The 18268-nt window shown below is 37.6% G+C and overlaps 1 protein-coding gene across 6 annotated transcripts in view; it reads left to right on the top strand.

Moving 5' to 3' along the window:
- Window positions 1–15816, top strand: part of CENPE (centromere protein E) — a 73687-nt gene extending 57871 nt beyond the window's left edge. For all 6 annotated transcript variants that reach the window (XM_060104426.1, XM_060104417.1, XM_060104409.1 and 3 more), the window contains 6 exons: window positions 486–671; window positions 6224–6336; window positions 8004–8101; window positions 10246–10429; window positions 12058–12344; window positions 15272–15816. In XM_060104426.1, the coding sequence (XP_059960409.1) occupies window positions 486–671; window positions 6224–6336; window positions 8004–8101; window positions 10246–10429; window positions 12058–12344; window positions 15272–15363 (960 nt within the window). In that variant the 3' untranslated portion in view covers window positions 15364–15816. The remainder of the gene's footprint in view (window positions 1–485; window positions 672–6223; window positions 6337–8003; window positions 8102–10245; window positions 10430–12057; window positions 12345–15271) is intronic.
- Window positions 15817–18268: the final 2452 nt, after the last annotated feature.

The raw sequence follows: 18268 nt of genomic DNA, 5'->3' as shown, positions 1-18268 counted from the left end.
CTGAAAGAGTTTAGTCATTGCTTCATTCAGGGTCAGCTAGGGTTCTGAGGTGGGGAAACTTACTCTTCATCAAATGCCTCTGAATTTTTCCATATGCTTGTATTTTTCAAGTTAAAAAGTAGGTAATAAAAATAAAGGAAAAGACATGTATTACTTTAAAGAGCTAATTATCAAATGTACTTTCTCTAAGTGGTGTTAATTTAAAATGTGAGTACCTATTTAATATGCTTGGCACCATGCTAACTAGTAAATAAACACTAAACCTTATAATGTAAAATGTGGGCATTTTTTAATCCAAAAGACATCAGCTTATAAATAAAAAGAAATACATGTGTAAATTGAGTGACATTGGCTTCTCTTCTTTTCTATCCTTTGTTAGTGAAATCTGTGAAAATTAATTCCTATATATGATTATTTTTGTCTTAAACTTATATACTGTGACTCTGTCTATATGGCAGACCTTAAACGTGTACTTTTTCTAATAGAAAACTCAAGAGCTGGAAACGTCACTCCATGAAGCTAAAGAAAGCGCTATGCATGAGGAAGGCAAGATTATAAAGATGCAGAAAGAACTTGAGATGACTAATGACATAATAAAAAAACTTCAAGGGCAAGTTAATGAATCAAATGATTGCCTTGAAAAAACAAAAGAAATGATCCAAGTACTTCAGGTAATTTAACAAACTCATTTTATAAATAAAAGGGTTTGTTTGGTTGTTGTTGTTTTTTTTCTTTTACTGTTGAATTTGACAGATAATCTAGGACTCAGCTTTTACTTCAACTTCCTATTATCTATGAATATCTGAAGTTCAGTACTCAAACTTTTAAAAAGCAAGTGACAACTTAGAAATGAAATGCAGGAGTATATTTTCATTCAATATAATGATTTTTATCTTCCTAGAAAAATTATTTTTAAGAGATATAAATATTATTCTTTATAGTTTAAAATGTATATATTTTTATTTTTTAAAAAAAGGCTTGCTATCTAAATATTTAACATTCTTTATTAGATAAGTGCATTTTAAAATTCTCTTTTCTTCTGCTTAATCCCTTGTTATTGAGTCCCAGCCTTTCGGCTGACTCTGACCTATTTTCTTTATAAAGAGCAGTAGTATAAATCTTTTTGACCATGAATGCCATTACACAGTTTGCACCCTCATTCATCATATCCTTACCACTCCCTTTTGTTTTAGCCCAGCCACTTCTCACACTTCTGCTACTCGAGTCCAGCCCTAATAAGTGTTTGTGCTATTCCTGCTCCAATGTCTCTTCATTGCAGTTAAAATTAGGAATAAGTCAAGGATGTCTGTTCTTTCCATTATTTAACATTGTTCTAAAAATTCTGATTCATTCAGTGAGACATGAAACAGAGAGGCAAGAGAAAATAATCTCAGTTTTTTTTCTCAACAATTGTTGGTATAGCTAAAAACCAAGAAAATCAACTGTGAGGCATTAGAATTTTTGATAGTAATTTTTTAATATTTCAAATAATTAAATGACCACATTTTTATTCTTCCAACAAATATTTTTGGGTACCTGCTGTGTATTGGTCATTGTTCTAGATGCCATGTATACAGCAATGGGAAAAAAAATAGAAGTTTCTCCCTTCCTTCAAGGAGTTTATGTTCTTGTTCAGGAAGACAGAAAATAATGAAGTATATATGTGTGTCAAATGGTGAAAAGTGCAATGGAAAAAAATTAATCCAGACAAGGGTACATGGATACTGAGTGAGAGTTGGGGTATAAGGGAAAGAGATGTGACTTTATAAAAGGGCATTGAGGAGAGCCACACCTTTAAGGTGACATGAAGTGATGGGGTGAGTGATGTGGTAGGGAAAGGGCCTTCTAGGCAAAGGACATAGCAAACACAAAGGCTTCAACACAGAAACAGTCTAGACATATTTAAGAAACCACAAGAAAGCCATTGTCTCCTGAGCAGAGTGAGCAAGAGAACAGAGGTGGGAAATAAGGTGAGAAGTAGCAGAGAATCAACTCATAAAGGGTCTTGCAGACTACTTTGGTTTTTATTCTGGGTGAGATGGGAAATCATCAGAGGATTTTGGCTAAAGGATATTATGATCTTACTTAATTTTTTAAAAATTGCTCTTTGAAGATAGAATACAGAAGGGTGCGTTAGTGTGACATGCTAGCTGCTACAGCAAAGGGAACCAAAAATGCAATGGCTCAAATAAGATGGAAGGTTATTTCTCTAACTCATATAAAAGCGTAAATTCCAGGTTGGGGGAAGGCTTCAGTCCACATGATCAATCAGAGGCCCACATTTCTCCCATCTTGTTTCTCTGCCACGCCCTTGGGTGCTGTTTTCATCTTAGTGGTTAAAGCCAGGTTGTAAGCTGTCCATGCTTGGGCTAACAAGAAAGGGACAAGATGGAGAAGCTAAAATATCTTAAAATCTCTACTCTCAAAGGCTCTAGCCCAGAAGTGGCACACATCTCTTCCTCTCATATTTCTTGGAGTCGGAGATGATTTCCCTAGTTTTTGGCCTGAGCAACTGGAAAAAGGACTTGCCATTTATGGAGATAGAAAAGACTGCCAGAAGAGCAAGTTTGAAAACATGGGAACAGACTCAGAGTTCAGTTTTGAGCACGTTGAATTTGAAATGCCTACTGGGGACACCCAAGCTGAGATATGAGATATGTCTTAGGCAGTCGGATATGTGAGTCTGAGAGAGAGAGAGAGAGAGATCTAAACTTGAGGTGTAAGTTTGGGGAATTGTCAGCATATAAAAGTCATGAGACTAGATGGGAGCATGAACATATGGAGAAGAGATGTGGAGTAACTAAAAGATACTGAGATGGAGCAGGCGTGAGTAAGAGAGAAAGAGGGGCAGGTGGGGGGCAAGAGAGAGTGGTTCTAATTTCCTCATATAAGTGAAGAAAGGGCATAAAGAAAGAGGGAGTGAGCAGCAAACTTCACATTCAGTATAGATTGATACCTATATTATGGAGAGACAAGTATCTTTACTGCATACCAGAAGTAACCATTTAGATAATATAGCGGGGTCTGGGGGGGCTTGTACAGCACCCTTGGGGAAAGAAAGCAAAATACAGGGTATCCATAAAAATCTTTGTACAGTTTGAATTTTTGAAAAATTTGTTTCTGTGTATTATATAAATATTCTATGAAATACAATCTTTTGCATGTAACTCAAGAGTTGGCATAATAAAAAAATAAAAAACTATTTACCACTATTTGAAAATACCTATCCAATATAATGTAGGGTTTATTAATGGAATATGGAAGAAAGTAATTTGAACAAATGAATCATTAACAATTTCATTTAAATCTTTATATTTTTTCTCTGTTGTATCTTTACAAATTGTTTATGTCAAATAGCAGTGAATTTGTTAAAAATTTCAACTGCACTAGAACTTTATGGACATCGTACACAATAGGAAAAAAATCTTATAATGGCCACAGAATCTAAAATAAAGTGTTTGAAGAGTAAACAAAAGATGAGGAAAACATATATGAAAGGAACAACAGAACTTCAAAGAGTAATATAGGAGAACGTGTGGTTTAAGATTTGAAACTTGCCATTTCCTGTTTTGGAACCTAAATACTGTACATCCATCATTTTTTCCCAAATTAATTTCTAAATTTGATGTAATTTAATTCATACTCCCAAAGGAATTCTTTTTCTGGTAGAACAAGGAAAGTTTCTTAACAGAATCCATCTAAAATATAGATGATAAATAGATCATGTTAACTAAAAATTATACTTTCAGTTTATTAGAAAAACTATTTAAGGTGATCGGTATGTCTTGAGTTCAGCTTCCATCACATGCCAAACGTCTGAAATATGGAATTCTTATTGTCTTTCATTTCTAAGGCAGTATTTCCAATTTTGATTTTTTTTTACGTAAGAATTATTTTAAACAATGTTATGTATGACTAATTTATTTCATTATATTGTGGTAAAAAGTTACTGTAACTTCTGCACTTGTAGAATATATTTAAAATTTTTTTTGATATCATAAATGGATAATTGTTTTTGGAGTTCTTTGAATTTTTAAAACAGTATATAGACAAATAGATCAATGGAATAGAATAGAGGGCACAGAAATAGACCCACACAAATATAGTCAACTGATCTTTGACAAAAGAGCAAAGGCAATTCAGTGGTTCAGTGGAAAAGGATAATCTTATCAACTAATGGTGCTGGACCAATTGCACATTCACAAGCGAAAAAACAAGGCTTGACACAGACCTTACACATTTCACAAAAATTAACTCAATTGATCATAAACCTAATTATAAAACACAGAACTAGGAAACTCCTAGAAGATAAGATAGGAGAAAAACTAGCTGACCTTGGGTTTGGCAATGACTATTTTAGACACAACACCAAGAACACGATCCGTGAAAGAAAAAATTGATAAGTTGGACTTCATTTAAATTAAAAACATTAGCCCTGTGAAAGGCAAACCATAGATAGGGAGAAAAATGTTTGTAAAACATATCTGATAAAGGACTGTTATCCAGAATATACAAAGAACTCTTAAAACTAAATATAATAAGAGAACAAACAACCCGATTAAAAAACAGGCCACAAATCTGAATAGACACCCCACCAAAGAAGACAGACACATGGCAAATAAACATAAGAAAAGATGCTCAATATCATGTTATTACAGAATTGAAAATCAAAATGACAAGAATAACACTACATACCTATGGTATCTCAAAATACCGTAACAGCCAAAATTCAAAACACTGACAACACTTAATGCTGGTGAGGATGTGGAGCAACAGGAACACTCAGTCATCATGGCAGAATGCAAATAGTACAGCTACTTCAGAGGAAAGTTTGGCAGTTTCTTAGGAAACTGACACCATTTCAGCCAGACACATGCCCAGGGAGTCCCTGATATCAGTGTCTGGTCCAGAAGGCCTGGGTATTGAACTGGTGCTCTGACTGAGCAAACAGTGGGTTCATCTGACCCAGTCATCAACCTCCTTAAGCTGAGCATCTGTCATTTTTAGAAGCTTTGCATCTTTTTAGTCTTTGCTAGTCATTGTGTGTGTACAGATGTTTTTATAGGGGTTGGAGTGGGAAAGCCTAGAGGAATAGAGAGCTCTCTGGGTTCCTATTTAGATGGGTTTATTTTTGTATTCAATATCTAATAGTATTCCACTGTGTGGCTGTGGTACAGCAATAAAAAGAGCAATTTATTCAGCAGTAACAAGAAGTGAGCTCTCAAGCCACAGAAAGACATGGAGGAATCTTAAATGTGTATTGTTAATTAAAATAAACCAATCCGAAAAGGCTACATACTGGATGATTCCAGCCATATGACATTCTGGAAAAGGCAAAACTAGGGAAACAGTAAAAAGTTCAGTAATTGCCAACAGTTTAAGGGGAGGGAGGGAAGGATGGATAGGTGGAGTGCAGGGGGTTTTTAAGGCAGTGAAACTATTCTGTATGGTAGAGTAATGATGAACACACGTCATTATACAAGTGTTAAAACCCATAGAATATACAATACAAACAATAAACCCTAATGTAAACTATGAACTTTAGTTAATAGTAACGTATCAATATTGGCTCATCATTTGTAAAAAATATACCACATTAATATGTTATGTTATAACAGGAGAGTTGGGGCAGGGGGAGGGTACAGTTTATGGGAACTCTGTGTACTCTCTGCTCAATTTTTCCATAAGCCTAAAATTACTTTGAAAATGAAATCTATTCATTAAAAAAAAAAGATTTATATATGGATTTTTTTTCTCTGAGTAGAAAGTAGATATATCACTGGATTGAACCATCTGACTACAAAATATCCTCAACAATGCTACATAATACTTTGTGCCTTAAATTCAGTTCTAGTTTGATATTTATATTGCTGTTCTGACATCTTTTTCTTTCATTTTCCTGATTAACCTTCATCTGCCCATTTCATTGTTTTCAACCTTTGTTTCATTTGTTTAGGTAGATTTTTTAATTGGGAAAAAAATTGTTCTAAGAAACAAAAGTTATATGTTCTCTAAGTACGTATTAGCTTCCAAGAGCTTCAAATTATACTTCACATCATATATCTATTTGTTATTCATTTCAGTGTTAAAATTTGTGCCTTCCTTGCTTTTTTATATATTTGAAGATTGCTGTTTTAAAATGTTTCTACCAGATCAAGGCAGTTAACAACTCTTCAGAACTGCTCTAAAATTATTTTATTTTTCTTTTCTCTAAAAAATTTAGGACAAAGTTGCTTTAGGAGCTAAGCCCTATAAAGAAGAAATTGAAGAGCTCAAAACAAAGCTGGTGAAAATAGACCTAGAGAAGATGAAAAATGCCAAGGATTTTGAAAAGGAGTATGTCTTTGCCTTAATTGAACATGACTTTAAAAGCTTAAATTTCCTTTCAAAACTATATAAACTTCTTTGCATTAGTTAACTTTTTTAAATATATGAAAATATTGTTATTGCTTTTTAAAAAAATAAATACAAACATTCACAGATTTTAAATCTATTAAATTCTCATTACCTATGCAAAGTTTTTAAAATAAGCACAATTCTGATTACTAACACACTATGTCTTTGGAAGCTTCTTGCTCAATCATATTTAAATAGCTTTAAAATATCCTTTTTATGCTTGAAAGTAAATGTTAAGAACCTGTGGTGTATTTAGCAGTTTGACTAAGGTCTCTGTTGGTTCTCTTAATTTTATTTGTTCTTCCCATTGTGTTTTTATGGAAAAGTTGTAATTCCTTTTAAATTATAATACCTAATACCCAAGAGCATATCCTCTTTTTACTGATTTATTTATATATAGTACTATATACGTAATAGCATGCCTCAAGTTCTTTGTGGTATAGCATAATGAAAAGAACATTAGCCAGTGTCAGGGAAACTAAATTAGAAATATGTTGCCTCTAATGAATATATCACCTTACACAAGCTGTTTAATCTCTCTGGGCCTCTCATTCATAATCAATAAAAGGATAGGTTTATATTAAAGGATTTCTTAAGATCCCTTCTGGCTCCTACCACTTTTAATTCTTCCTATAAATCTTTAATAAATATTTAATGATGATATCTAATTTTGCCTAAAATGTAGCACTCTGAATCTTCATTCATTCTAACCAGGCCTCCGGTGATAAGAAGTGAAACTTAGGTCTATTAAGATCTTCATGGGCCTCCCTGGTGGCGCAGTGGTTGAGAGTCCGCCTGCCGATGCAGGGGATATGGGTTCGTGCCCCGGTCTGGGGGGATCCCATATGCCGCGGAGCGGCTGGGCCCGTGAGCCATGGCCGCTGGGCCTGCGCGTCCGGAGCCTGTGCTCCGCAACGGGAGAGGCCACAACAGTGAGAGGCCCACATACCGCAAAAAGAAAAAAAAAAAAAAAAAAAAAGATCTTCATTATAAAAAGCAATTTTACTTATAGAATTGAATCAGCAGATACTGTCAGCCTCTAAGAAAAGCAGAGTATCATTGCTGATTTATCATTGCTGATTAATGCTTAAGCAAACAGTTCACAAAATGTCTCTACCAGGGAACAATGAGTAGAATTTGACCTTTGACTGTATCACCTTAGACCAGAGCTGCAGCCAGGGTTTGCTTTCCTGACAATGTAGAAAGGAAGCTGCTTTTTGCTTTCATGCTCTGGTAATTGTTGTACCTTCAAGGTATTTCTAGGACCTCATGGTAACAGACCAATTATTTATTTTATGGTGCCCCCAGATATAATTTTACACAATATCCAGTTAATAGCTATTGGGCTTCCAGAAATTTAAAAAGAATTGATTTCTCAATGTTAAAAAAAAATTGCTGCTGCAACCAAACAGAATACTTCCAATTTAGTGGTGTTATAGCTGTGAGGTGCATGATACCAGGAAGGTATCATGAGGGCTCATCTACTGCTACCAGGACATTGTGTTTATGTGATGTGTCATCTTAGAAAATTCTTGACAGCAGTTGTGTTTATTCCTTCATTAAAAATTAGTTTCTGGGCTTTTACATATTTCTCTTGTTCTTAATAGAATCGCTTCAACAAAAGCCACTGTGGAATATCAAAAAGAAGTTATAAGGCTGTTGAGAGAAAATCTTAGAAGAAATCAACAGGCCCAAGATACCTCAAGTAAGTAGAAAATGCTGATATTTCCCGATCTTTCCATTTTACTTCAATACACTTACATATTTTGAAGACTGCTATTATAGGTATGATAGTCAAAAATAAAGCTAAGTTAATCACTGATTTAGAAAGAATTTTTTATTTTTTTGGCTGTGTTGGGTCTTCGTTGCTGCATGCCGGTTTTTCTCTGGTTGCAGTGCGCGGGCTACTCATTGCGGTGGTTTCTGTTGTAGTGGAGCATGGGCTCTAGGCGCACGGGCTTCAGTAGTTGTGACACGTGGGCTCAGTAGCTGTGGTTAACAGGCTCTAGAGCGCAGGCTCAGTAGTTGTGGTGCACAGGCTTAGTTGCTCTGTGGCATGTGGGATCTTCCCAGACCAGGTCTCGAACCCATGTCCCCTGCATTGGCAGGTGGATTCTTAACCACTGTGCCACCAGGGAAGCCCCAAGAAAAGACTATTTTTAAAATGAATTCATTGGGCTCATTTTTATCCTGTGACATCTCTTTAGTTTACTGTAATCTTAACTGTCTATCCATTATAGATTTTTAGAAAATACAAATTTTACTTTTGCCTAATCAGATCTTCACCTATTAGTGAAGATATCTTCAGCACTGTAAAAGAATGACTTAACTATCAGGGTAGAAGTACACTTCCCAATAAAAATACAAGCACATGTCTTAATAGATTGTAACCATGTGCACAGTAAAAATATTATCAGTTCACAGTAAAAATAACTAGATATTATCCTACTTGTTCTTAATACTGAAAATATAGAGTTGATGCATACTTGCAAACTTTTTGAAATTTATCTTAGGAACAGTCTTCAAGTTTAATGATCAAATTTCTGCATATATATCTCTCAAACTATACCTTTTTCTGTATTTCTATCTCTTATATTTCATTTGAAAAGAGAAAATGCTGAACAGTACTTGGGGCAGCTTTGTATAGTAAGACAAGCATTGAACTAGCAGTCAGGGACAGGCCTCTGAACTGATTGCCCTCACTTAAGGGCTGTGTGAAATCCTGAAGACAGTGTATATAATAAGGATCAAACTAAAAGTTGTGTGTGCATGCACACTGAAAATTCTAAAGGTCAAGCAAATGTAAGATGATATTTGTGTGTATTATTGTCCACTCATTTAAAAAAAAGAATTAGAGATAGTGTTAAAGATGATCACAGCTCCTATCTGTAAAACTTCAAGGGATAAAAATAGAACTGAGGGGCTTCCCTGGTGGCGCAGTGGTTGAGAGTCCGCCTGCCGATGCACGGGACACGGGTTCATGCCCCGGTCCGGGAAGATCCCACATGCCGCGGAGCAGCTGGGCCTGTGAGCCATGGCCGCTGAGCCTGCACGTCCGGAGGCTGTGCTCTGCAATGGAAGAGGCCACAACAGTGAGAGGCCCACGTACTGAAAAAAAAAAAAATTAGAACTGAGGATTCCTTGTTGTTACAGAAGGGTCAGGATAATTACTCTTGATTTGTAAGTGACTTTCAGATACATATTGTCCCTGAATTCAGAATAATTCAAAAGGAAATGGACATTGAGTATCTTCCCCACACACACCTTACCCTCCTTTTATAAATCGTCAGTGACCCAGTGGATTATTCTATTTCATAAGCACCTCACATTTGTATGCAGTTTTATCTAAAATTTACAGAACAGTTCCTTACATTACTTTTACACACACAGTGTAGAATACTTAATAATATATGCTCTAATATCATTCTAAGGTTTATCTTGTGAACAGGTATGTGTTGAATACTTGTGATGCACTGAATGACGGGGGTGAACCCCACACACACTGTAGGAAGAAGCCCGCCAGGTGATTCTACTGCTATAGAAAGATAGATCAATGGAGGACAGCTCTGGGGAGGATTGTTACTAGTACAGTGATGGTGAATGATCTCAGCAGGATTATGAGAGTGCAATTGGTGGGTGGGGAGAAGCAGGAGGATTCGAGAGCTGTTTAGAATTGATGAGCAAATAGCCGTGTGAGGTTAAGGGAGAAGGAGGTGGCCAAGGATGACTTCCAGGGAGATGGTGGTGTACTGGTTTTTATAGTGACTTACTACCTTTCATAATGTTTTCTTTATTTCTTTATTTGGAACTACTAAAATTATCACCTGTCTGTATTTTTGCCTCCCACAGTGGTATCAGAACATGCTGATCCTCAGCCTTCAAATAAACCCTTCACCTGTGGAGGTGGCAGTGGCATTGTACAAAGCACGAAAGCTCTTATCCTGAAGAGTGAGCATATACGGCTGGAAAAGGAAGTTTCCAAACTAAAGCAGCAAAATGAACAGCTAATAAAGCAAAAGAATGAGCTGTTAAGGTAAGATCTGCTCACACGATATAGAAATTATACTTACATGTCGGGTAGGATGATATAGACACATACATAAATAGTTTTTGCAGCTGGCAATCCTTCACACATATGGAGAAAGTAATTTTTAAGTTTCATAAAATATGTCTTTTTTAAAAGGCATAAGAATATGGTAGCACCATTCCAGATGTTGGCTATCTGTCAACTGACCTATTTTTAACTAAGCCAAGAACTAGGAAGTAAAGAAAGATCTTTGAGGGAACAGCTTAAATATACCACAGGTCCATATACCCAAGTCAATGAGGCTCTTACTCAAGGACGAACCCCTTAGGGCCATTATCGTAGTCTACTTAGTTTTACTTTAAAAACAGTTCTGACAAATTTAATTATTTGGCTTCTACCAAAGACTAGAATCTTGTGCTAACCTCTACCAATGAGACGAGGAAAAGAATAGGCATTAAACAAATAATTCCACAAATAACTAATCCTTTGTAATGAGTGCTATCAAGCAAACAGCAACAACAAAAAATAGGACATTATGAAAGGGTATATCACAGAGGGATCAAACCTTATCTAGGTATGGGGAGGGGTGGTGATCAAGAGACTGATCTTTAAGACTGGATGTGAAAAATGATTAGAAATTAGGCCAGGTGAAAGGAGAGGTGGGTAAGCCTTCTAGGCTGAGGGAACAGCATGTGCACAGGCTTTGAGTCAGGAAGAGTGACCAGCTGGTGGAACTGAAAGACATCCACTGTGGCCAGGGCATAGAGACTGAGACAGTGAGGTGCAAGATGAGATGCCAGAGGTAACTGGTCCAGGTTACACAGGCCCCAAAGGTCATTGGGAGGACGTTTGGGTGGTATCCTAAATGTAATGGAAGGATTAACTCCACTGGAGGATTTTAAGCCAAAGCCTGCTGAGATCAGATAGCATCACAGTATAAGAGGCCCCAATTTAGGAATCTGTTTATTATTGTCCAAGCAAAAGATAATTTTGGCATGGACTGGAATGGTGCCAATGCAGATAAAAATAAGGAAAAGAATTTGAGAAGTAAGTATGAGGTTGTATCAACAGACTTGGCTCACAAAGGAGAGAAGGGCCCCTAGGATGGTTGCCCAGGGTTCTCTCTGGAGAAACTGGATAAATGCTGGTGGCATTTCCTATGAGAAGCAAGACTGTAACTAATCCAGAAAAGCACCGTGAATTATTTCTTTTAAAATAACAAAGGTACATTAGAATCATCTACCCAGACTGATTTATCAAATTATGGCCACAAATTATCAACAGATAAACCTCTGGACGATATCACTGATTTGTTTAAAAACCTGATGTCATGCTCTGAGCTTTCTTTTCAAAACTCCATGATTACGGAGGTTTACTACAATTACTTAAATTATACTGACCTCATTTCATTTTCTGAACTGTGGAAACAGTCCAAACAGGAAGCATTAGGTTGAAACTTAACTATAAATATGATAAAATGGTAAATTATAGGTTATGTATATTTTACCACAATTTAAAGCAGTTTTTTTTTTTAACTTAAACGTGAGTACGTTGCAGGAATTGCAGTCTTATGGTCTCCTTTTTTCTCCACCTCCACCCCCACCCCCGCCCCGCCCTGACCCCTCACATTTAAGCAATAATCAGCATCTTTCCAATGAGGTCAAAACGTGGAAGGAGAGAACCCTTAAAAGAGAGGCTCACAAAGAAGTAACTTGTGAGAATTCTCCAAAGTCTCCTAAAGTGACTGGAACAGCCTCTAAAAAGAGACAACATATGTCATCTCAGTGCAAGGAACGGAATTTACAAGATCCTGTGCTAAAGGAATCGCCAAAATCTTGGTTTTTTGATAGCCGATCAAAGTCTTTGCCAGTACCTCCTCCAGTTCACTATTTTGATAACTCAAATTTAGGCCTTTGCCCAGGTAGGTAAATATACTGGTTGCTTGGAAATGGGGCGGGGACAGGGGGCGGATAACGGTTGGAACCTCTCTTTAATATGTGGTCCCCACAGGGCAAGTGTAGACAAGAGAGGATGTCGTTGATCGGGCTCACAGAGCACAGACTTCATTGCTGTTTCTGTGGGAGAAAGTTTCTCCAAAGCACAGCTCTGAAGTGCAGTTGTCACTTTTTACCCCACGTGAAGCCTTTTTTTTTTTTTCTTTCCTTTGGTATGTAAAAATTCTACTTGTGAGTCATTGCTTAGCAAATCAAATCTGAAAATATTTCCTTAGAAATGCAGGAAAACAATCCCAAGTCAAGTTTGCCTCTTAAACCCTCAGCTTTTCCCTAGAATGGACAAGCAACTCTCCCAAGGCCATAAAGATACTACCTTATAAACAAAACCAGTTTTACTGAAAAAGACTTTCTTATCAATTCAATGGGCCAGTATTTCCAATAGTATTATATTCATTTTACACAAGCCAGATCATAGACTTGTATCATTTACTTATTCATTTAATCAACAGGATTTTTAATTTCAACTCTGTGTCACTTATTAGACCCTAGTGGTACATTAATAAGCAAAACCAGATATGGTCCCTGCCTTCTTAGAGCTTACAGTCTAACAGGTATAGACAGTAATCAAGTAACAAAAAAAAGTAAAATTCTAGAGTGCAAAAGGCTATGAGACTTATAATAGGTTGTTGTTTTTTAAATATTACAGAAGTCTTCCTTGAAAAAGGGAACTGAGATCTAGGAGGTTAATGTGAGTTAGCTTAACAAAGGGGAGGGAAAAGCATTTCAGGCATATGGGACAGTGACAGCCGCCATCGGGGTAGGAGGGACCACAGTCAGGGGAAGGATTGAAAGAAATATGCTGTGGCCAGAGCACAAGGAACACAGGCTTCTGTGGATGTAGTCAGTGAAGCCAAAGGGAGAGCTCAGAGCCAGACATGCAGGACTTTGTAGATAGTGTAAAGGAATTTAAACTTGATCCTGTAGGCATATAGAGGAAGCCATTGGAAGACTTTAAACAATAGCAGGGGAACGTGATGACTTGTAAATTTTGAAAACATTACCTCAGATGTTAGGTAACCAACAAATCATAGGAGCAAGAGTTTGACAGTTGCCTGGGCAAGGGTGACAGCATGCACCTGGGCAGGTGCAATGGGGATGGAGAGACGTGGACAAATGGGAGAGATTTGGGGGCAAAATGAGCAGTGCTAGGTGCCTGATCAGATGGACTGGGATGGAGTCAGGGATCGCCCCCAGCTCTGCGGAGGTGCTACACACAGAGGTGGGGAACATGTCAGGAGAAGCTCTGTTAATAATGGCGTTTCTCAGTCTTTCTCACCACATAGCATTTATCGTGTGCCCACGTGTGTATGGCCACAGCCCTTTGTGACAGTGTATTTATGCACTTGTAGAAACCTAAAGCAACAAAACTGTACATTAAGAGAGGCAGCTGCCAGAGATCATTTAAAGCTCTGAGCAAAGGTTACAGGGGTTTATGAGAACTCTACTTTGTGACAAAGGAGGAATCAGTCCGTTCTCATCAACTACATGTCAAAATTGGATCACGTCAGCACTCTGACAGTGCTGTTAGAGATAAACGAAGGAACAACGCAATTTGGAAAAAATTTTGAACTATTCACTTCATTGAACAGTATGTAACAAACATTTGAGCACCTTCCATTAGCTAACACTTCTGTGGAACTTTTGCTGTATACACACACGCACACACAATTTTAGAAGGGTCTATTCAAACACTGATAAAGTTTTATAATCACCTTTTGATTTTTATCTGACAGTGCCAAAGGCACATGCATAATATGAAGTAATCCAACCTCAAATAAAAATGCTTAAGTCTTTTTATCAATACATGGATCTCTCTGGTACAATTTTTTTTTTTTTTTTTTTTTTTTTTTGCGGTACGCGGGCCTCTCACTGCTGCGGCCTCTCCCGTTGCGGAGCACAGGCTCCGGACGCACAGGCTCAGCAGCCATGGCTCACGGGCCCAGCCGCTCCGTGGCATGTGGGATCTTCCCGGACCGGGGCACAAACCCACGTCCCCTGCATCGGCAGGCGGACTCCCAACCACTGCGCCACCAGGGAAGCCCTGGTACAATTTTTAAGTAAAATAAAAGAGTAGTCTGGAGGGATATATAAATCAAAAACTGACCAATTCAGAATTAAAGGACATAGTCTCAGCTTGAATTAGTAAAATATCAATCTCAAAAATTTTTAATTATAAAAGGAAATTTATATTATCTCAACACCTAAGATAATTTCCAAGACCAGTTATTCTAGATTTACTTTCATGAATATAATAATTTGAAAATAAATATTGTTTATAAACAAATAGATGCAGTTGAAGTGCTTTTTAAAGGCTCAAAGAAAACTTTTTAAAGATGGCTAAATATTCTCTAAAATACATAGTATTTGTACAGCTCACCATTTTTTTTCCCCTAAAAATAGGACTAGAGGAAATCTGAGTTAATCTGTGTTTGGTTCACTTTGAATCTCAAATTGATGAATTCCAAATAAGACTTTATTACTTCTTGGTTTTATGTACAATATGGTTTTTCTAACAATTCATCTTATGAGAAAATGGGGAATAAACTTCTTCAACTCTGAAACTAACACACTATTGTGAAGCAATCATACTCCAATAAAGATCTATTAAAAAAAAAACTTCAACTCTGCTGAAGTGAAATATAGTTTTTTAACAAGCAAAATAATGAACCATGTTTAAGTGCTGTGTTTCATTCTTCTTACATCTCTTCTTATATCTCTACTCCAAACATCCTTTTCACTTTAGTTGTATTTGGGATTTGTGTATGTTTTTACTAAGATTACTTTTGTTGTTGATTTTTTTTTCTTTTTTTTTTTTTTTTTTCCCTATCATAAGAACAAATTGCTGGAGCAGAGACTGTGGATCCCCAGCCAGGTCCTTGGCATGCCTCCTCTGGAAAAGATGTGCCCGAGTGCAAGACTCAGTAGATTCCTCTCTGTCACTTTTCTGGGGGCCCAGCGTTCCATGTTTGAAAATGCCTGTGTTTATCCCTGGCAATGATGTCACAGTCCAACTTAATTTCAGTTCAGTTTTCACTTTGCCGGTAGAATTGGAAGGTGAAGGAACGGGATTCATTCCCGTTATTTAGAATGGTGATAGCAATACCTTCTTCTTGAATGTGGTAATCCTTTAGAAGTTGAATAGTTTTATTTATTTATATGTTTTGTAAAGAATAAACGTTATTGAAGGAAATTTCCAATCTTTCCATGTATACATAAAATGTATACTTTTTCATTAATGTAAAGTTATCCACATGTGACGTAGAGAACTCCAAAGCATGATTCATAAATTAATATGAAATATCATTTAATTAACAAAATTACAGACTCCCTTTTTAGTACCTTGGACATTCAATAAACGTTTGCTTAGTTCTGAATGACAGCACCATGTAATATTAACTGATGGTTTCTCGGTGGGGTACTCAGGGTATATTTGGCTCTCTTCTTGTTTGTTGACTTTCAGAATTCTGCTGTAAAAATACACACATGTGTTCCACACTTAGGTTGTTATTAAGGAATAGCAAGTAATATGACCTCTTCATTTTCTAGTTTTAATCTTCCTTTTGCTGTAACAAGCTACAAAAGTTGTTTCTCACTTTTCAGTGTTTTACCAACTACCCCACTCCCTATGCAAGCACCCTAAATTGGTTGGTTTGTTATTAGACTTTGTACTCGATTGCACATTTATTCCCAACTGGAAGAACCACATAGATTTATTTTACCCTTTCACTTTAGACATGGGGAAACAGCAACCAGAGTTTCCATCAAAGTTTTCTAAACCTGGGGTCCCCACAGATATGTAAGGCATTCTAAGGTGGACTTCATGTAGGCTGTAAAACCTCTGAGATTTAATGTTAACTTTTGTGTGTGGATTCATTTTTCTAGGGTACTAAGGTCCATACTTTTATCATACTCCCAGAGGGGTCTCTGACCCTACAAGAGGTTATGAACTACGTTTTCGAGAGTATTTGATATTTTATAGCATATAACTTTGAAAAACCACATAGAACAGCAAGATGCTTAAGGTTCAGAACAGAGTTAGTGATTTCAAGGCATTCTTGGCTCTTTGGTAAGAATATTTATTTAAAGGAAGAGGTTATGAATTGCATCATAGCCATCATTCTAAAGTCTGGATTGGATATTTCCCCTTACCTTAACATACTGTCACAGGGGTTCACTAGGGCTGAGGGGAAAGTGTCCCCTCCTATAATCTTCTCCCCTGGGCCTGTTTCTCCTTTTCACCCTTACGCAAACAGAACACTATAACAGCACTGCAGGTTTGATTCTTTACGATGTCTAGTAGGTACGTTCACTTGAATAATAAAACTAGTTTAAAGGCCATTAAAAATATAATCAGTCATCAGGTTTCCAGTCTAGCAGAATGTTGCTTAACTCTCTGAATTTGGATGTCAATTTCCTTCCTTGGATTTGGGAAATTTGGGGCCATTATTGATTTCTTCAAATCAGCTCTTTGTCCCCGTCTCTCTTCTTCTGGTCTACTTGCTGGTGTCCCATAAGCACCTTAGGCTCTCTTCACTTTTTTCTTTCTTTTTGTTTCTCTGACTGCATAATTTCAAATGACCTGTCTTCCACTTTGTTGATTCTTCTGCTTGATCAAGTCTGCTGTTGAACCCCTCTTGTGAATTTTTCAATTTGGTTATTATATTCTTCAGTGCCAGAATTTGTTTGGTTCTTTTTTATAGTTTCTATTTATTTGTTAATATTTTCATTTTGCTCATGCATCATTTTCCTGATTTCATTTAGTTGTCTGCATTCTCTTGTAGATCATTGAGCTCGTTTAAAACTATTATTTTTAATTCTTTGGTAGGTAATTCTTAGATTGCCATTTTTTGGAGTTGGTTTCTGGAGATTTATTTCGTTCCTTTGAATGGGCCATGTTTCTTTGTGTGCCTTCTGACTTTTTTTTTTTTTTTTTTTTTTTTTTTTGCGGTACGCGGGCCTCTCACTGTTGTGGCCTCTCCCGTTGCGGAGCACAGGCTCCAGACGCGCAGGCTCAGCGGCCATGGCTCACGGGCCCAGCCGCTCCGCGGCATGTGGGATCTTCGTGGACCGGGGCACGAACCCATGTCCCCTGCATCGGCAGGCGGACTCTCAACCGCCATGCCACCAGGGAAGCCCATGCCTTCTGACTTTTTGCTGGGTTTTATGCATTTGTAAAAAACAGCCACCTCTTCTAGCTTCGTACAGGGGAGCACCATCAGTGAGCTCATTTATAGATGCTGGGGTCCTCTGAAACCTTTTGGTGGGATTGCAACTTCTCTGGGCTTGTGTGTGTGATTTGCCAACTCCAGAGGGTTGCCAGTGCCTTTTTCAGGAGCTCATAACCTCTTCCTCCTTCTGGTGTCTGTCTGCAGTACTGCAGGTTCTTTGTTGCTACAACAGGAAGCCACCCCACTGCCCATTTTTCTCATTGGCCCCCAGGCAGCCAAAGTACATCAGCACCCCAAGTCAGGCAAAACACAAACCAGTCCCTTGTGCAGCCATCCAAAAAGCTGGAAAACCAGACACACACTCTACTCTTCTTCCTCCCTGTCAAGGATGAAGCTTCGAGCTGGGCACGTCCTGATTGTGCAGAGCCACGCCAGCCTCTGATGGCACGGCAGGCTCTCTGGTGCCAAACCATGCCGGTTCCATCAGCACTCCAAGTAGGGGTGCGTGACCAGTCACTCAAGCAGCCCTCAAAAGGCTGGAACTTTGGCTGAATCTTCCACTCTCCTCTTTCCCCCTAGTCCCCATGATGGGGAAACTGAGCCAGGGGCTAAGCTGTACTAGCCTGGGAGGGGGGTAGTAGCAGAAAACGGCTCTTCTCACC

Source organism: Mesoplodon densirostris, chromosome 1 (genome assembly GCF_025265405.1).
Source record: "Mesoplodon densirostris isolate mMesDen1 chromosome 1, mMesDen1 primary haplotype, whole genome shotgun sequence".
NCBI classification, from domain to species: domain Eukaryota; kingdom Metazoa; phylum Chordata; class Mammalia; order Artiodactyla; family Ziphiidae; genus Mesoplodon; species Mesoplodon densirostris.
This window is presented reverse-complemented; position numbering and strand designations above follow the sequence as displayed.